Raw genomic sequence first — 19,515 nt, forward strand, 5'->3', positions numbered from 1 at the left:
TATGGGGTCATGGCAATCTTTTCGAATTGAGAGGGGGTGGGGGGAGTCTGGGTGGGATTTCAGTTGCGTCACTGGTGTTTGGATGGGTTAACGGCGATATGCCAGATCTTTTTATGACAGAAGGGGGATAAGGAGCCACTGATCAGCTAGCAAGCAATTCTGCATAGCATTGTTTGTTGAATTTACTAAATGTGTGCCAACTATCTAAGTGGCATCTCCAGTGTCACTAACGTCAATTCATCCCATGCCATACCATGCCATCTCGTAAGATTAAACAAAAACGCCATGCTCATGCAAAGAAGGATTGAAAAACTCGGGAAAAGAGGAGAGAAAGCAACAAACACCGTCGTGTCTCACGACCCAGTATTTGCTTGCATCCATCGATCAACATCATCAGCAACGTCCATGTCCGCATCCGCGCCACCAATCAGCTGGCCATCGTCTTCTTCGTCCTTGATGTCCGCTTCACCAACGGTAGCAGAAGAATCGTCGTCATCTTCAGCCCTGGCCTGAGCTGTACTTACGGTCGTGGTAGAAGGTTCAAGACCACCAAAGGCGTCATTAGGAACCCATGCAAGCTCCAACTTGCCCACGTCAGGAATCTGAAGCGACTGATCGAGAAACATCTCAGCCTGGTAGCGCTCTCTGAATGTAAGGATAAGAGCATCATCTTGCTCTGGATGGCGGTCGATAGACGTGCAATCGGGAACGTTCTATACACCTGATTAGCAGAAGAAAATATATAACACGCATATATCCACTTACCAGAAGATACTGCCTCAAAGCCTCATCTCTCGGAGTGTCAGCTTCAATGCCAGAAACAGCAAGTCGTCTGGGTCTGTTGTCAAGTCTCTTGACGGCACTACGACCCGGAAACGCAGAAGCGACAAAGCCAGACCCGCGACCGTGATACGCGCCTCTATAGGGTGTGAAGCCTCTGCCACGGGGAGGGAAGGGGGCAAAGCCACGGCCTCGATAACCCCCACGGAATCCGCCATAGCCACGGCCACGTCCTGAAGTGTCGCTAGGGTCGTGTTGGTCAAAGAGCTCGGCAGCTTCGGCTTGAAGAGTCTCCAGTGTCTGCGAAAATTCGTCAGCCTTATCGCCCGATAACTCTGCGAGCTGTCGTCTAATTTCCTGCATCTCGTCATTCTTCTCTTTCAACTGGCGCTCAATCTCCGCGGCTCTAGCATCGGCTTCCTCCTCCCTTCGACGACGTTCTTCAAACGCCTTCTGTGCTTCTGCCTGTCTGATTGCAATGGCCTCGAGGTCAAGTTTCTCCTCTTCTGGATGCTCCTCGGGTCGGTACCAATAGACCTTGACGAACCGATTCTCAAAGATGGCTTTTGGGCTACTGTATGCTCGACTCGCAGCAGAATGATCGCCGAACTTGATAATTGCCAGTCGTTTGTCGGCGTGAATGTCTACTTCGTCGATGCTGCCAAACTCCGAAAAGTAGTTTCGTACACTGTCTTCATTGAGATTCTCTGGGGGGATCTGTTCAACCACCAGCATAGTGTTTGACGGATCGCGTGACGGACCGGATTGGGAGAACGGCGCGCGTGGTTTACCGCCCTTAATGGTGCGACGTCGACTCTGTGATGAGGCACGGTTGCGTGTACTTCGATGAAGCTGTACAGCAAGATACGACTGTTCCGGGTCATACTCAGGGATTTCGTTGGCTGGAATGGCAACAGCAGCGTCGCTATGTTCAAAGGGGCAAAGGGTTCCCATAGCGCAAAATCCTTTTTCGTAATAGTTCGTACACAAGCCCTTGGAGCCCTTGGAACCCTTATGACTGGAACTATTGCCTTGGGTATCTGAGGAGAATGGTGGCATGCCAGGTAAATTTGCGCCAAAAGCTGCAGCCATTGCAAAGAAAGCCATAGGATCTGACGGGTCGAACGGAAGAGGTCCTGGTGGGGGCGCTGGAAGATTTGCAAAGTTTGGCATGCGACTTAGATCATACGAAGCGTTGTGTTGAGTGTCTCTAGCTCTTGCGTTTCTACCGCCCCTACGCGATGTCTGCTTCGATGGTCTGTTACCACCGGCCCCGCTGCGATTGTAGTGCGGATCCTGACCCTCCCAAAACTGGCCATTGTCCTCTTCCAACGTCTTGCGTTTCCTTGATCCATCCTGCTGCATGCCCTGCGCGGCCGGCCGGTCGAGTAGACGATGTGGTGTGGGCGGAAATCTAGTCGCGGCTGGACCTCTTGGTGCATTGAATGGTACATTCGAGTGATGGGGTTCATATTCAAGATTCGTACTGCCTACTATGGACTGTATAGGCGCAGAAGGTGGAGCCTTTGGAAGGTAACTCTTGTCGTTCAGCGCCGCGATCACGTCGTTTACGAATGGCTCAGTATCTGTTTCTTGTTAGTCACTCATGTCCTGCGCGACCAGCATGTGCGACATTGTCTGACTGCTGCTTACTATCTTTCCCGAGGAAATCTTCCAATGATTCGATACAACTGCGCCGAACGTTTGCTTCAGTTTCGTCAACGGCAACAAGCGCAGCAACGTAATCGGCAAGAACCCCAGCCTCAGCGTCCGAGCTGTACTCATTGTTAGCACTCCGAATCCACAACCTTCGCGACAGCAACAATCGGCTCTGACTTACATGGTCTCGAGCTTCGGCAGCAACCAGCTTTTGAAAGCAGCCTGATCCTTTTCGTGAAGCAGCATCATGGCTCTAGCTCCAGAATTCCCGTGCTCCTCCGGATTACGCGATTCGGAAGATAGGAATAAGTAAACTTTTGCTGCAAGTTGAGGGTGGATTCCGCAGCACGGGAGTTGAGCCAAGCGCACGTAATTCGCGTTGTTCTTAGCGCGACCAGAGGTCATAGCTTCGCTGACCCGTGAGCACGTGACTATACCTGCCCCTCCACATTCACTGCTTTCACTGCTCTTACCAGCAATATCACTTTCACTGCTCACACACAAGAATATCAGAGCAATGGCAAACAGGTTTTGTGCAACATAGTTTGATTTTCTCCAACTACACGACACCAAGAACAGGTAAGGAAATAATGGGTCATCATCGTATCTTTCGTGCAAACCCGCAAAAACCTGACCGTTATGGGCGAACCGCCCGGACCGACATTTACTAACTCTAACTGCTCTTAAAATAGAGGGGAGCCATTTGCGTCATACATAGACCAGCGGCCACGAGCTTGCCCATGACTGAGGGATGACCCAGGGTTGCGAGGAAAGGAAATCTAGTGCTTTTGACAGCTTTCCTTTATAGCTTGTCGTAGTACTGCGAAATTTGTTAGCATATGCTTGCATGGTGAGATCTGGAGAGAAACTTACGTTGGAGACGTCAGGCACCTCAACCTTGATACCCTTGCGCTTACGCATGTCGGCAACAATCTTACCAACCATGGTGGTGGCGTCAAGTGGCGATCCACCCTGGAGAAGCTGCCAGTGGTCGAAGACTTGTTGAGGGAAGGCCTGTCCACCAGTGGCGGCACGGAGATCGGCAGTGAAACCGAAAGACTCGTTGACGGGGAGGTATGCCTTGACGTTGAACAGAGGAGTACCAACACGCTGGTTCTCCTCGAAAACGTGACCTCTCCTTCGGGTAAGGACACCGTAGATACCACCCATGGCTTGCTCGGGAACCTGGATTTCAACGAGGTAGACGGGCTCGAGCAGGGAAGGCTCGGCAAGGAGAGTGGCGGCGTAAAGGACACGACGCGCGGTAGGGATGATCTGACCACCACCACGGTGAATGGCATCAGCGTGGAGAGTGACATCCTGGATGTTGAAGCGGATGGAACGCATGGGCTCCTCAGCAATGGGACCTTCCTTGGTGGCCCACTGGAAACCAGAGACGACAGAGTCCTTGATTTCGCTCAGGTACTGGACGGCCTTGGTCTGGTCGATGAGCAAGTTGGCACCAGTGGTGTCGGGACCGAAGCACCAAATCTTACGGGCATCGGTGACATCCCAGCCGTACTCGTCAGCCAGGATACGGGCACGAGTCTTGATATCGTCACGAGGAGCGATCTTGCCAGTCTCAATGGCCCTGGAAACCTCCTCGTCCAAAGGCTGAGCAGTGAGGTAGAGACGGTTGTGCTTGTTGGGCGACTTGGACAGAGCAGTGATGCTGGAAGTCGCGTTGACAGTCTCACGGTACTGGACGACGGGGTCGGAAATGCGGAGAGGAACACCAGCGTGGTCCTCCTCGAGATCCTTCAAGCAAATCTCCAAGTGCAGCTCACCGGCACCAGCAACAACGTGCTCACCGGATGGCGAAATGTAGGTCAGAACGCAAGGATCCGACTTGGACAGACGCTTGAGACCTTCAACCAGCTTGGGGAGATCCTGAGCGTTCTTGACCTCGACGGAACGCTGAACGACGGGGGAAACGGAGAACTTCATAACCTTGAGGTTGTGGGCAGTCTCGTTGGTGGTAAGAGTACCAGACTTGAGCAAGAACTGGTCAACACCGACAAGACCGAGAATGTTACCGGCAGGGACATCCTCAATGGGCTCGACGAAACGGCCCATCATGAGAATGGTACGCTGGATAGCCTTGATGAAAAGGTCGTCCTTCTTGCCAGGGGTGTAGTTAGGACCCTGGATACGGACCTTGAGACCAGACTTAACGGTACCAGAGAAGACACGACCGAAAGCGTAGAAACGACCCTTGTCAGAAGTGGGCACCATCTTGGAAACGTACAGCATGAGAGGACCCTTGGGGTCACAGTCACGGATACCAATGGCGTTGACATCGTCGTGGGGACCTTCGTACAGAGTCTCCATGCGGTACCTCTGGGCAGTGACGGGAGAAGGAAGGTGGAGAACCATCATCTCGAGGAGAGCGTCAGCGGCGGGAAGGAACTTCCTCATGACGACCTTGAGGAGAGCCTTGCCCTCGAGATCCTTCTCATCGGAGGTGAGCTTGATCTCAAGCTTCTCGAGGAGAGTTGGGATCTCATCCTTCTTGAAGTTCATGACAGCGTTGAAGATGCGGAAGATGGGGTCCAGGATGAAGGTGTTGAACGAACGCTCAAGAGTCTGGCCTTCGTGGGTTCCGACCTTGGTCCACTTCTTGGTCTTGGGGTTGAAGTAGTTGTCGCCCTGGATACTGGTTAGCAGCTTGCACATCTCCTCTCAAAATTCATGTACTTACCCAGAGACGGTCCATCATCTTGTTCTTGTCAACACCAAACTTCTTCGCGTACCTAGCAGCGAACTGGCGGATAGTGAAAGCCCAGCCGTGGAGACCGGAACCAAAGGCAATGGTACCCTTCTCGGGGTAGACCTGGACATCACCGAGGGTCTTGTCGAAGTAGGTGGCAATGACGACGTTGACGGACTCGATGACACGAGAGAAGTTCTGGTACAGATCCTCCTTGGAGAGCTGGAGCTCGAGAAGAGCGCGATCGACCTTGTTGATGATGACAACGGGCTTGATACGCTCACCAAGAGCCTGGCGCAGGACAGTCTCGGTCTGGACGCAGACACCCTCAATGGTGTCGACGACGACGAGAGCACCATCGGTGACACGGAGAGCGGCAGTGACCTCGGATGAGAAATCAACGTGACCGGGCGAGTCGATCAAGTTGATCAAGAAGTCGTTCTTCTCAGTCTTGACGGGGATGTCCTTAAGGTCCTCTACGTCGTTGAGCTGGGCGTACAGGGAGATGGCAGTCGACTTGATGGTGACACCACGCTCCTGCTCGTCGGCACGGGTATCAGTGAAACGAGCCTCACCAGCCTTGGCAGCTGAGATAATACCGGCACGCTGGACGAGCGAGTCGGTGAGGGTGGACTTTCCGTGATCGACTGTTGGTGGGGTACGTCAGCCATGTGTCTTGCCACGCATTGCGGGGTTCTGTTGTGGGCGCTTACCGTGAGCAATAACGGACATGTTCCTAATGTTCTTAGGATCGTCCATGAGACCACGGATCTAGAGGCATTGTCAGTTATGCAATTCCTCAGGTTGACATTGTTGTTGTTGTTGTCGTCGTCGCTGCCGCCAATTGGGGCGCGATGCGGGGTGCTGCTGTGTGTGCGAGCGCGCTACGTACCTCCTCGACCGTGAAGCTGTCATGCTGTTAGCCATGGTTCCCTGATTGCCAGACGAGACGAGGGCAGATGCTCTCGATGTCTCAAGACGAGCGTGGAAAAAAAAGTGGCGACTTACTTGACCATTTTGGCGGTGTTTTTACTGTCTTCTTTTACGAAAATTCAGTAGTGGGGGAGCAACGAATACCCCGCTTTGAACGCGCGGGCTCGATGGATGGAGTGGGAGTTGAGCTGAAGTCTCTGGCGCAGCAGTCGACCAGAGTCAGACAGACGAGAGGGTGATTGTAAGCCGTAGAGGCGGGCAGGCGTCTGAGTGAGGAGAGTTCTGCTGCGAGGGGGAGCGAAGGTTTTTAGTAGGGCTAGTGGTGGGGTCGGTCGCGCTTTCCTCGCTAATGCACGGCCCATGTCTGGTGGCGCGAGGTAACTTACAATGCCCAAAGCAGATTGTCTGCAGCGCCCTTTGCCCATTTCACTCTGCCCGCCCCCTCCTCTTTCTGCTTACAACAGCCTATCTTTGCCTCGTGCCATCCCATGGATGGGCATTGGATAAATGACTCAATTGCAATTGCTGTCTACCCATACCGGCCATCGTCATCCACTCCATCTGGGGTTGCCCGTACTGCAGCCCAATGCATGTCATTGGATAGTGCTGCGACACAAGTGGAGACTGATCGGACTTGAATATCGTCACTGCCCCCTCCAGCCACTGGGTATTCTACATCTGGTCTCGCAGCGCCCAGATGCCCGATTCCATCTTTCCTAATTGTCCATTAGAAGCCATTGCAACGCCCTCGCGCCCAGACGTCTTTCCATGACTCTACCTTCCCTTATGCCATCACTACTGCACTTGCTTTTGGGTAGTCTCTAATGCGCCAGCGCTGCGCCCAAAACCGACTTTCTGCAGCACCAACGCGAACGCCTGTTGCCGTGGAACTGCATGCATCCAAACTGTCTGGGCGCTCGGGGTATACTCTACGCCCTTGCCACTCTTTTCTGACTGGATTTCCTTGCAGAGTTATGGCTGTGTCCGTACTCGGCGCCAATTTACTCATGAGCGCTTAGAAATTGGATCCTCACAGGCACCTGAGACGTTGGAGCGATATTAGATCACATTGGGCTTATCTCCGCTATGTCCGGTGAAAATTACAAGAATACCTCGACACATGAGGAGAGGAAATCAACACAAAGACTGACATTGCATTACTACACCATTGGTAAATTTACATCATTTATCTAAGCTGGCGTTTGAGACGTGTTGATTTGTAGCTTGTAGTATTGCTTTACCACGACAGCCAAAGCAGAGCTTGTGGCTCTTCAGCGTCACATCCTGGAGAGACTTGAGCTTGGTGCTGAAATATACCCAGAGGCCATCGCTAACCACAAGCAACCTTAGTAAGGACAGCTCTGATCTGTGCATATCGTTTCACATACGCCTCCTCTGCTTGGTAGAAGTGAATAACCATCGTCATGGAGGTAATCGTCTAGGTCATACAGATGGACCATCAGAACCATGCACTCACCCTCCATCCTTGCCCATGCGCTGACTTTTTCGCTCGCCACCATTACCATGCTGCTTTCATAAGCTGCGTCGGTTTCGGCTCCAGACCTTGTCCGTTGATAGTCGTCGTTTCCTGTGCACTCTTCCATCTTGAGACGATCCTTGCTGTATGCGTTTGGTTACGCCCAACGTATAGCTCCACATGCCTTACTCTTGTTCGTATGTGGCTCCCTACTTGTCTCTCTCCTACGCGCATAGGTTTCGAGCATGAACCATCTGTTAGGCAAATGGGCGTTGCCGTCGTCAAGGAAATCACCGCCCGACTTCCCTTGTTTTGAACAAGGCCTGTCCAAGCGGTCTCAAATAGACTCAGTCCCTCGCTAATCTCCGGATATAACAAAGAAACCACGCCAGCTGTTTAAATCGCTGGGAGAGTCTCGTCTAGCAATATTTAGCTTTTCTCTACCACATCAAGTAGGATGACATAAAGCCATGTGGTATGTTAAATGCTTATTCTCGACGCACTCGTCCAATTCGTATCCTGTCCCTTTCCCTTTCATCGGGCCTAGTGTTATTGGACACCTCCACCTCGTACTCCTCTTCTTCGACCTTGTGAAACTTTTCTACTTCAGCGCGCTCGTCATGGGCTCTAGCAGCATCCAGCATAAACCTGACTGTGCCATTCTGACCACGAATCCCTATAGCCGACTTGGGTGCTTGCTCAGTGCCAGGCGACAACGTGACAGGAGTTGCTGGTGTCAATGGGCTTGCAGGGCCGATGCCATTTCGGGATTTTGTACCATTGCCCGTAATCCCGGTTTCTGATGCTGCCTCAGACGCGTATTGGGTATAGCGAGGAATATTTGCAGCCGACGCTTCCTGGTTCAATCCAATACGGATGTTGAGAAAGTGCTCGAGTGTGTAATTGGGCCCAACGGATGTCGCGGCACGGTGGTGGGTATAAAGATCCAAGAGATCAAGCAGTGTTTCCATGATCTCTGCCCGGCTAGTTGCCCATGTGCTGTATTTGACAGGACCTGCATCGACAAACTTTGTAGCGTCCTTTCCGTGCAGCCTCGCCGCCAGCTCTAGACACGCTATGGCCAGGGTTGGCGTGGATTGTTTCAGCGGCGCAAACGTCCTGTACAAGTCGATGCTCAGGTTCCAGGTTGTCTTCGCCTCGGCGTTGGCGTCAAATCTTAGGGCTCGAGCAAGTTTGACCATGACTTTTTGAGGATATCGGTTGCGGAAGTCAAAACCGGCGCTTTCGAGCATGAGCCGTTCGAGACCGATGATGAGTTTGGAATGACTGTCGAAGCGCTGGACACAATGTCAGTTCCGGAATTACTGTAGACGTACGGGTTGGGAGGTGGACGAACAGGATCATCGCTACTCAGCGTTTCCCCGGGCGCGACTTTAAGGTTCCAATGAGCACACAGGATTTCCCTGCTCTTCTTCAAAGTGTCCTCAATCTTGCATGCTGTGAACAGTGCCGCCGCGGCCGCATCGGCCCAGTTATATTCATTGTCTGCATGTAGCAACCTGAACTTGTGGTAATAGATGACGGCCGTGTTGAAAGTTCGAATGGGTAGTTGCAACGCTCGTCGTACTTGATCGATCCATGCGACGCCTTGAAGACGCACAGCATCTTCTTTGGCATCGCTCATGTTGATATCTGAGAGACATTTCTGCATACGCGATTGTAGAATGTATGGCTTCGCAATCTCGATGTATGACGGGTGTGGACCAACGCGGTCGCGGTCGGAGGTGGAGGCGCCCGGCACCATGGTGCGATGTTATGTACAGGGCCGTCGTGCTGTACTGAAGGAGAGAGTGTGTAGGTGGAGGTGTGATGCAGCTTGGTCGGTAACTCAACACACGGGCCTTTGGCATGCGTTGCTCGGCGCGAGTTTGGCCGGGTAGCCGGAGCGTGTTCTGAACAGAGCGCAGAGAGCAAGCAGAGGCTCAAGAGTGGCCCGTAAGTTGCATGTCGGGAGCGATTGAAAGTCTATCGGATTGTGGAGCGATCGATGAGCTCAAAGTTACCAGAGTACTTAGTAGTTGGCCATAGCTTTGCTTTGATACGAGTGGTAGACAACAGTACATGATCACTCTTATATATAATTGCGAGATACTAACTCTACGCCCATATTATTACATACCTCACACTCTATAAAAAGATTTGTTGATATCGCAATACTATTTTTTGTCTGAAGTTTTTACTAGCTCTATACAGCATGTGGAAAGTGGGGTAAAGAGATCACATTGTATTTGTGTAGCGTGCTGGGCTAGGGTTGGGATATCAATGACATCAGGTAAGCCTTCACCGTCTGAAACAATAAGAACTAGCACAGGCCCCTGGCATGCTTCATTTCCTTTACATTTGCATATGGTCCATATGCACGACATCGCATTGCGCAATACAAGGAACCAAACATAGTATAAGTAGTGAGACAAAGGGTAAGATTTCTAATCCTTCCTTCTGCTTTAGTTGCATTATCCACTGTCCTATGTAGACCCATCCTCCCCGGTATTAATTCATCTCAGCTTGTACTGTACTCATCAAGCCAAAACAGGCCGTGATCATTATAATTAAAGAAAAGCAAGGACAGAGGCGCGTTGGCCTTCCACCTTGGGAGAATTAGAATTAAGGTCTTCCACTTCAACCATACGCATGGAAATGCAAGCAAGACTCGCTAAAAGTGCGCATAACATGGCTGGGCTAGGAGCATCTATGCCGTTACTCGGTCCTTGAATGTAAGAAGGCAGTCATCCTGCATAGTGTTAGCGGGAGTCTGAAGTATGCGAAAAGACAAATGGGTCATACCATGGGGAAAATGGTGGCAAAAACCTTGATGACCTCGCTCTGGTCAGTGACCTTGTGGTCCCAGTCAAGCAACATGCTGGCTTTGCCAATCATCAACATGAGGTTGGCTTGCGCATATGTCTGTCCCAGGCAGTAGTGAGGGCCTGTGCCAAAAACGAGCCAGTTTTTGGTTTGCTGATCAGCATCACCAGTGATCCATCGTTCAGGCTGGAATGACTCGGGATTAGGGTAAGCTTCGGGATCGTGGAGGGCCATGTAGGTGGTAGGGATGACCATGGAGCCTTTGGGCACAGTGTACTCTGGAGTCACGGGGAAATCCTTCTTGGCAAGGTAGGGGACCATGATGACTGGGGGACGGTAGCGAAGGGTCTCCTTGACAACGGCGCGAGTCCATTGGAGCTTTTCAATGGCGTCAAGGGAAAGCGAGGCGTGAACATTGCCGTTCCTGGCCTTGATGTTCTCCTCACGGATCTTGTCAAGGTACTCGGGTCGGTCGGCCATGATCTGGAACAGCCATGTGGCGGCAGAGGAGGTGGCGTCCTGCGAGGCGAAGAGGAACGTGAAGATGGTCATGGAGATTTCAATGTCGCTGAACCAGCGAATTACGGTAGCGGGCTTCTCAGAGTCATCGACCTTTTCACCTGCCTCGACCCTCTTGCGGTACTTTTCGGACTGAATCATGTTGTCGACCCAAAAGTCAAGAATGCACTCTTTCTTGCCTCCAGCAGCCATGCGGACCTTGCTCTTTGCGGCGCATTTGGAGAACTCTTCGAGAACCATGTCGGCGCACTTCTTGCCGTACCATGTCTTGGTAAAGGGAATGATGATTGGGAAGTTGACAAGCTCAAGCGCGGCGGTAATCAGATAGTAGTCGTCGGCAATCTTCTTGACAGCCTCGTCGGAGCAGTAGTGGCCAACAAAGGTGCGGCAGCTCAGGGCCGTGATCATCAGGCGGAATTCCTGCATCCAGGGCACGTGCTTGCCCTTGTTCTCGACCTGGGAAAGATGGACGAATTGCTTGAAGTATCTGTTGTAGATGTCCTCTTGGCCGGGAAGGTACTGTTCAAGCGCCTGGCGAGTGAAGAGGCTGTTGAGGCCCTTGCGGTAGTCGACATGGGCGCGGCCATCGAGGAAAACCCAGTTTTCGGGGCGCAAGAGCTTGTAGGCGACATCAACGACGCAAGGCTTGACAAAAGTTGGCGAATTGAAGATCTTGCGGGCCATGTCGCGGGTTGAGGCAATGACGACGAACCTGGGAGGGCAATTAGGACATGCAGGGTCGCAGGGTGGGTTGTGGGGCGGTGTACTTGTGGAATACCGAGACGCAGCTCAGCGGGCCCGACGACCATTTTTCATGATACTTGTTGAAGTCTGGGTTGACCGACTCAAGGAAGGGACCGATGAAGGGAATCTTCCATGAAGGGCCAACAATGGAGCCCTTGTTCCAAATGTACTTGACTGTGCGCGGGTTAGCAGGCGATGTCGAGCGGGCGCGCACCCATGGGGAAGTGCGGTGCAATGCGTACACTGGTCGTATGCGACAGCGGTCACAATTAGCGTCAAGACCAGCTTCCAGACGGTGAAGCCATTCAGGACAGACGAAAGCAGGCCGGAGGTGTTGAAATCCTGCAGGATTTGGGCGGCTTTGGCATCTGCCGTGGGCGAGACGAAGCTCAGGTTGGCGGCCATTGTGGTGGTGGTGAGGGGGGGGAGGGTCAGGTCGCGCCAGGCAGGGCAGGACGAGGTGAATCGGAAGGGAAAGCCCAGGGAAAGCGAGAAAGTCGAGGACGTCAAGAAATTCCCGTTGGCGTCGGATGGAGCCAGGGCCGCAAAGAGGGTCTTTGAATGTTTGATTGCATGACTTGGCGCCGTCCCCCCCCCCCCCCCCGGCAACTCGCCGCTACACTAAGACGCCACGCGCTTTTCTGCCGGACGGCGCCGTCGACTTGGAGCTGGCGCCAATGGGCGCGCGGCGAAGCTTCTTCCTCGTGTTGACGGAGCAATAGACATGCCTTGTATACGCGGAGTGCTCGGTATGTACCATTTCATGGTCAGACCAGAGCCGACCAGTGACGGGGTAGCCAGGGCACCCGGCGTGTTGTTGCCCTGGCGGCGTCGACTAGTACGAGAACTATACTACGTAAGTAAATGGCTGCATTTCTCAGGCACCCGGCCAATCGGCTATCTCGTCCGCCCGGCGTCCGCGCGCGCCCTTTCCCCCCAAAAACCATACGACATGTAAGTAGATTAGCTAGTTTCAGCATTACAAAGCCTACTATTCTACCGATAGTGGCGCATGGACGTCGTATTGCCCACAGCACAGATGCCTCTATAGCTGTACGCTCCTCATGTCTTGACCACCACAGGCCAAAACTCGCCTTCCTTAACTGGCTTCGTGGCTACCTTCTGGAAGACGGATTCCAGGCCCCATCTCTCCAACAGCATGTCGTCCATCTCGTCGTCGTACACTCCAGGCAGAGCCCACAGATTGACGTCCTGCTGCATCACAAAAGAGTCCCCTACCCAGTCTTGCTCGCCGTCCTGCTTGCTTTTCTCCTAAAAGTAACATTAGCGTCAATCTCAACACCCCCCCAAAAGCATCGCCCATGCCAATGGCGGTGTCTACTACACGTGTACTTACATATTCCCATTGTTCTTTCGTCAGCCCAAACACACCGGTAATGTCCCTCGGGAACGCCCAATTCTTTGCATCGTAATGAGTGACTTTGACCACAGTATCTTCGTTGTCGTACATGACCCTGTACACCATGTTCCGGATGCACTGTAAAAAGTTGATATAATAACGCTCGCGCTCTACCTCTGCATCGTTCAACTCATCCTGCAGCATGAGGCCATCCGATTTTGGCAACTCGCTCATGATGACAAACTCAATCTCTATCTTACCCTTGGGGCGACGCGCCAGGTACTCTACGAGTCCGTCTAGATAATTCCAGGTTATGCGCAGGAAGCGCTGCTCGTATGCGTATTGATCGAAGAAACATCGCCTCATCGGAAGTTCCTGGAGGAAATGCTCAAACTTGACCCGGACTTGCAGACGCCGTATGTGTTCTGCTGCAAGGAATGGCGGCACATCCCCAACGCTCGGGGAGTGAATAGGAGAAAGACCATCCTCCCCCTTCTCCCAGCTATAACAGCAAGTTTCCCGGCCTAGGAAATTGTTAAGGGCATCCTCAACGGTGCATATAGAGAAGGTGTTCCGTGTGTAGTACACCTTCTGCATCTCATGCGACACTAATGGGCCAACGTATCTGTGGTCCAGGAAATGACTGCTAGGAAGCACCATGTCGCTAGGCGGCTTATGGGTGTGCTTTTCCTTGACTCGGCCATCTGACAGGATGGTATAGTTGCTACCTAATGCCGCCTCTTCTTGGTCTTCGTCGACATGCAAGCGGGACACGCGCTCAACGAGCTCGGGGTCTACTTGCAATTCATCACCCCAGTTGACTGGCCGCCTGCGTGCTATTGGTGCGCTGTTGCCGGGTGCACCGGATGCTGACCCTATGACGGCATTTTTTTCGAGCATGTCGGGTTCCGGTTCCCAGTCCGTCTCGGCTTCTGGAGGATAGACGTACGGCTTGTCATATGGACGGAAATGATAGTAGGGGCCAACTGGAATCGTACGGTCGGCGTCTACACAGAGATACTCGTACACCATCTCACGTACTTCGACAGGGAGCTTCTCATACATCATGCTTGCCAGTTGAAGGCAGTCTGTCCGAGCATAGTAAATGATGGTTTTTAGGTAGTCAGCCTGGAGGCCTTTTGCTTCTTCTTCAGCTTCAGCAAGTTGACGCTTCAGCCGTGCAACTCTGTTCATGCGTTAGTCACACATGTACAAGTATATAGACAGACTGAAAAAAAAACTATGCGCTACGGTCGGCTGAGCATTGGTAGTTGTTCTAGATATTCCTTTCTTGGGCTCGATACAAGTGGACTTGCGCTAGTTGGGCCAACTCACTCATCCTGCTTTTTTTGAGACTGCGCCTGCAGGTAACGCAAAGGCCTCTGCAGTTGCGCAAGGTCGCTTGAGACGCTCATTATATGCAATCAAACGCGAGAGCACATGTGCATGCACCTACATGCAATTAAATCCATGAATATGTATGGAAGTATGAGATAATAGCAGCGAACCGAAGCGAGCCGGAGGAGGGATGCAATTGTGACCCCACATGCTACTAGCGCAGATGAGCCTATTGGCCCGCTCCCCGACGCGTCGCGCGTCAGTCAGTCAGTCAGTCAGTCAATCAATCAATCAAGTAGGCTGTCTGTGAGTGAGCGCTCACTCTGGACATGGGCTGAATTGATATGGCCACAATCAAGGCCATAGAAAGCCGCTCTGTGCACCACATACAGTCGGGCCAGGTCATTGTCGACCTACAATCTGTCTGCAAGGAGCTGGTGGAAAACAGCATCGATGCAGGCGCCACGGCCATTGGTATGTCCTTGCCACGACACTCTCGACCAAAGACGGCGGCAGTCAGCTGATGCCCAGCGTAGAGGTGCGCTTCAGGAACTACGGCCTCGACACCATAGAAGTCCAGGATAACGGCTCTGGCATCTCGCCCGAAGATCACCAAACCATTGCCCTCAAGCACTACACCTCCAAGCTTGCCACCTACGACGACCTCACGTCGCTGCAGACTTTCGGCTTCCGTGGCGAGGCATTATCATCGCTATGTGCCCTTTCCAAATTTCACATCATCACAAGCCGAGCCTCAGATGGGCCAAAGGGCACCAGACTCGACTTCGAGCAGTCGGGCAAGCTCAAGGGAACATCGGTCGTGGCTGCTAAGCAGGGCACTACTGTCGTGGTCGACACTCTGTTCCACAATCTACCTGTCAGGCGAAAGGAACTCGAGAAGAACATCAAGCGCGAATACAACAAGGTCCTACAGATATTGAATGCATATGCGTGCATAAGTGTTGGGGTCAAGTTTTCAGTCAGCAATCAGATACCCAAAGGGTCAGTGGGGACCGATAGCATATGCATGCATTGCCGATTGTACTGACACACATCCAAAGGAAGAAAACAATAGCCTTTGCAACCAATGCAAATTCCAGCACGCGAGACAACATCTCCAATGTGTATGGTGCAAAAACAGTGACCGCTCTCATACCCCTCAACCTCGAGTTCATCATGGACCCCTCCAATAGGCCGGGCGCCACGCAAAGCATCAAGGTCTCGGACGCACAAGAAGACATAGCATCGCGGACTGTCAAGATAGTAGGTCACATATCCCGTCCAGTCGTGGGCGAGGGTCGTCAGACGCCAGACAGACAAATGTTCTTTGTAAACTCGCGGCCCTGCAACCTGCCTCAGGTTTCCAAAGCATTCAACGAAGTCTACAAATCCTACAACATCACACAGTCTCCTTTTGTCTTTGCTGACATCAAACTTGACACAAACGCCTACGACGTCAATGTAAGCCCAGATAAACGCACAATCATGCTCCACGACCAAGCTGTGCTCCTGGAGAATATCAAAGACTCATTACTCGAGTTGTTCCAGGGACATGAACAAAGTGTGCCTCAGTCCCAGTTGCTGAAAAACAAAATACCGACATCTGCCTTTAAACCTCCTACGATCCAACCTCGTGAAAGCACCAAGTCTGTACAAGAAAGCGACAAGAGCGATTCAGAAGACTCGGATGGCGATAGGGTGGTGATACAAGAGAGCTCTAAAAGAATTCCGACGCGAGACATACCTGATGTGGTTGACCGTCCCGGATTTGTGAAAGCGAGCCTTCTCGAACGATTCCCTGGCCGCGACTCTGAAGACCATACGACTCGTCCACCACATAGCCTTGCAAGAGACAGTTCGCTGCATAATGATGAGGGCCACCCATTCGAGGCGGCTCGTCCACGATCACAATCTCCATTATTTGAACCCGAGGTAAACGCAGATAATGATGCTGCTGCTGAGCACCCGCAGCTTCCCAAGGCCATTCAAGATTTCAATGCACGTGTGGCGTCTCAGAACCCTCGCTCGGTGGGACTAACACGTCTATCAGTGTCTGCTGAACCTGATCAACAAGGCGAAGGTGCAGAACAGCCAGTCCCAGCGATAAAGCAAACTCCCCAGAAGCCGTTATCGCAAAGTACCATTCAGAATGCTTTTGATCGTATGCGCCCCATGCGAACACCGGTTCAGCAAGCCACAATAACTGTTGGAGATACTACAACTGTCTCTACAATTGGTACTGGTAGCCATTCGGTAGCTTCACGGCGATCGAGGATACACATTCCCAAGTCTTCTTCTACCAAGTCATTAGATCAGACGCCAAATAAAAGCTTGCTCAAGAAGGGCTTGGGCGGGTTCGCCGCACCAGGCACACAATTGGAGAGCAGTGACGAGGATGCGGATGAGGACGAAGACGAAGACGACGAGGGTGAGGGTCACAATAACACGACCCATATGCCAATACGCTGTCCCTCTCCTGTCAAACGCTTACCATCTAGAGTACTTGAGGAGCCACATATCAACAACCCGACTGCCTTATCCCGTGCTTCTACAGATCGCTCATTGTCGATCTCTGACGGACCCTCGGATACTGAGCCTGTTGATGTTGTTGAAAAAGAACCAGGGGCAGCTGGCGGAGATTCGGACGATGAGTATGAAGATGATACCGAGAAGAAGGCCAGAGAGGAAGCCAGGTTTACTAAGCTAATTGTGGAGGCTGAAGAGACTGCGGCTCAGCCCAGTGAGATGAGCCTGAAGCGTGCCGACAAGCTCTTTACTGGTACACAAAAGAAGTACTGGACTATCAACCTGAGACGCGTCATCAAGACCAATATCGAATCGATTGCCCGCCATGCACAGCACATTCAACCCTCTATCGATGCGTCTCGAGCAGAAGTTGATCAAACGGCAATACTGTCTACTGATGCCCAGTCAAACGGAGAAGAGGCAGAAGAACGCCTCAGTCTAACAGTAACAAAAGCTGACTTTGGAAAAATGCGCATCATCGGTCAATTCAACTTAGGCTTCATCATAGCCGTGCGACCCCCAACCTCAACATCGCCAAACTCTCACCTCTTCATCATCGACCAGCATGCCAGCGACGAAAAATACAACTTTGAACGCCTCTCCGCAACCACCAAACTCGTCTCCCAGCGTCTCGTGCACCCCCACCCCCTCGAACTAACCGCCGTAGAAGAAGAAGTCATCCTCGCAAATCAATCCACCCTAGCTGCCAACGGCTTCGTCGTCGAGCTTAACCCTACATCCGACACCGAACCCCAGCCCGGCACCCGCGCAAGCCTCACCTCCCTCCCCATGTCCAAAGAAGTAACCTTCACCCCGTCCGACCTCGAAGAGCTCCTCTCTCTCATCCTCGACAATCCCCCTTCCTCCTCCACTTCCTCATCCTCAGCATACATCTTGCGTCCCTCCAAAGTCCGCAAGTTACTCGCTAGCCGCGCGTGCAGGAGCTCGGTTATGATTGGCAAGACGCTCAAGACGCAGCGTATGCGCGAGATTGTGAGACATATGGGGGGTATGGATAAGCCGTGGTCGTGTCCGCATGGACGACCGACGATGCGGCATTTGTTGGATTTGGAGAAGTGGGTGGGGTGGAGGGAGGGGGAGGGGGTTGTGGGGGTTGAGGTCAAGGGAGAGAAGACGGATTGGGGGGAGTATTTGAGCAAGAGTAGGGGGTGAGGTAGATGTGTGGGGTTGTAGATGAGGTGGTTTGGGCAGGGTAGATTATAGGGATATTGTTTGTATTGGGGGTTGGCAGTGGTATAGTAGTGTAGTTGTGGCTATAGAACCCTATCGTTATCAAACTATCGTTGGAGCCATGAATTATTTAGCTAGGGATGCTGCATCGTTTTGCCAACAGTCGAATTGTCTGTTTGCTGTTTGACATTTTGCGGTGTTCATTTACTTTCCAGGCTACATTCTTTCCATCAGTAAATGGTCTTAGCCGTTCACACGCTCTCTCTCATCTTTCACACTACCAGATTTATATCTCCAGCTCTAAGAACATCCATCCTCTACCCCCCCCCCAATTCCTCACTATCTCGTTTCCACTCCACACACGTTGCAATCCCACTGCGTTTGCCATTCCCCACATCAACCCCCAACGCACAACAGCAAACGCTTGCTAGCCAACAAACTCTATTCTTCCTCCCTATACACAATCCCGCTATAATCTTCTCTCTTTCCACCCTCCCTACTCTCCAGCACAAAAAACAACAACAAAACAGATGCACACTAACTCACCATGCAAGCACCACAGCCCACCACATCCACCCCCGAATTCTCCTGGCCGCACTCCAAACCCTTCTGGATAATCCTCATCACCGCCTCTTGCATCCTTCTTCTCCGGATCCTCTACAAGCTCTATCAGACCCTGAAGTACAGACGGCGACTTCGCGGTCTACAGAACATTGGACTAGAGGGACGAGTGCAGACAGAACAAGGCACGGATATGCAAGCGGGAGGGGAATATAGTGTGCAAAGGCCGGCTAGAGCAGTAACGGTAATGAGGAGGATGAGTGGGGGGAGCGAGGTTTCTGTTTTACCGCTGTATGAGCGGTTTGAGGAGGGAGGGATATGTGGGGGGGATGTTAGGGTTGAGAAGAGGGGGAAGTATGTGTATGTTGTTGGAGAGGGGGGTAAGGGATTTGATGCGAGGGGGGTGGAGATGAGGTAATTAGTTTGGAGGGTGTGCTTTTGGCGAGAGAGAAAGAATGGGCCAGCAAACGTAGAGAGTTATTGTGACCATGTGGGTGTGTTTGCTGGTGAGGTAGTCGTTTATCACGGTGTGGGAACGCTGGTGGGCTTGGTCTTATATAAGTCTTTCTTGCGCAGAGTATCGTTTTCAAAGTATTCATCTCAGGCGACATGGAGACGGGAATCATCATCGTCATTTGCGCGGCAACGCTCGTTTTACTAGTTGTCCAGATCATGGTTACTTTGTGTCTACTCTTTTTCTGGCAGAATCACTTCCATGGCGAAAATGGAGAGAATGTTCGGAACGAAATCCCCCGTGCTCGCCAAGATGGAGATGGAGATGCTAGTAGTCCGGTTTTCCGCTCTTCGGATAATGGTTTGGTGGCTGGGTGCCCTTATGCTGCGAGTTCTGTGTATAGCAATTCCAGTGGGGAAAGATGATGCGACAGGTGT

At 52.1% G+C, this 19,515-nt stretch overlaps 7 protein-coding genes across 7 annotated transcripts; 2 read left to right on the plus strand and 5 right to left on the minus strand.

Annotated features, from left to right (window-relative positions):
- Positions 1-353: 353 nt before the first annotated feature.
- COCCADRAFT_2440 (uncharacterized protein) lies at positions 354-2,688 on the minus strand (the record flags this gene model as incomplete). Its single annotated transcript, XM_007710995.1, has 4 exons — positions 354-713; positions 766-2,366; positions 2,434-2,555; positions 2,621-2,688. The coding sequence occupies 4 exons, from the start codon at positions 2,686-2,688 to the stop codon at positions 354-356; spliced, it is 2,151 nt and encodes a 716-aa protein (XP_007709185.1).
- A 553-nt stretch (positions 2,689-3,241) lies between these two features.
- On the minus strand, positions 3,242-6,165 carry COCCADRAFT_2441 (uncharacterized protein; the record flags this gene model as incomplete). Its single annotated transcript, XM_007710996.1, has 6 exons — positions 3,242-3,259; positions 3,313-5,088; positions 5,141-5,796; positions 5,863-5,920; positions 6,042-6,057; positions 6,158-6,165. 6 exons carry the CDS (start codon positions 6,163-6,165, stop codon positions 3,242-3,244), a joined length of 2,532 nt encoding a protein of 843 aa, XP_007709186.1.
- Positions 6,166-8,047: 1,882 nt separating this feature from the next.
- COCCADRAFT_2442 (uncharacterized protein) lies at positions 8,048-9,324 on the minus strand (the record flags this gene model as incomplete). Its single annotated transcript, XM_007710997.1, has 2 exons — positions 8,048-8,857; positions 8,917-9,324. The coding sequence occupies 2 exons, from the start codon at positions 9,322-9,324 to the stop codon at positions 8,048-8,050; spliced, it is 1,218 nt and encodes a 405-aa protein (XP_007709187.1).
- Positions 9,325-10,269: 945 nt separating this feature from the next.
- On the minus strand, positions 10,270-12,053 carry COCCADRAFT_88203 (uncharacterized protein; the record flags this gene model as incomplete). Its single annotated transcript, XM_007711043.1, has 4 exons — positions 10,270-10,311; positions 10,365-11,616; positions 11,672-11,822; positions 11,891-12,053. The coding sequence occupies 4 exons, from the start codon at positions 12,051-12,053 to the stop codon at positions 10,270-10,272; spliced, it is 1,608 nt and encodes a 535-aa protein (XP_007709233.1).
- Positions 12,054-12,710: 657 nt separating this feature from the next.
- On the minus strand, positions 12,711-14,423 carry COCCADRAFT_88233 (uncharacterized protein; the record flags this gene model as incomplete). The annotated part of the gene is made up of 3 exons (XM_007711044.1): positions 12,711-12,920; positions 13,006-14,194; positions 14,344-14,423. The coding sequence occupies 3 exons, from the start codon at positions 14,421-14,423 to the stop codon at positions 12,711-12,713; spliced, it is 1,479 nt and encodes a 492-aa protein (XP_007709234.1).
- A 267-nt stretch (positions 14,424-14,690) lies between these two features.
- Positions 14,691-18,045, plus strand: COCCADRAFT_34139 (uncharacterized protein; the record flags this gene model as incomplete). Its single annotated transcript, XM_007711022.1, has 3 exons — positions 14,691-14,820; positions 14,883-15,348; positions 15,408-18,045. 3 exons carry the CDS (start codon positions 14,691-14,693, stop codon positions 18,043-18,045), a joined length of 3,234 nt encoding a protein of 1,077 aa, XP_007709212.1.
- A 565-nt stretch (positions 18,046-18,610) lies between these two features.
- On the plus strand, positions 18,611-19,042 carry COCCADRAFT_88129 (uncharacterized protein; the record flags this gene model as incomplete). The annotated part of the gene is made up of 1 exon (XM_007711045.1): positions 18,611-19,042. One exon carries the CDS (start codon positions 18,611-18,613, stop codon positions 19,040-19,042), a length of 432 nt encoding a protein of 143 aa, XP_007709235.1.
- Positions 19,043-19,515: the final 473 nt, after the last annotated feature.

This window comes from Bipolaris zeicola (assembly GCF_000523435.1).
Source record: "Bipolaris zeicola 26-R-13 unplaced genomic scaffold scaffold_24, whole genome shotgun sequence".
NCBI classification, from domain to species: Eukaryota; Fungi; Ascomycota; class Dothideomycetes; order Pleosporales; family Pleosporaceae; genus Bipolaris; species Bipolaris zeicola.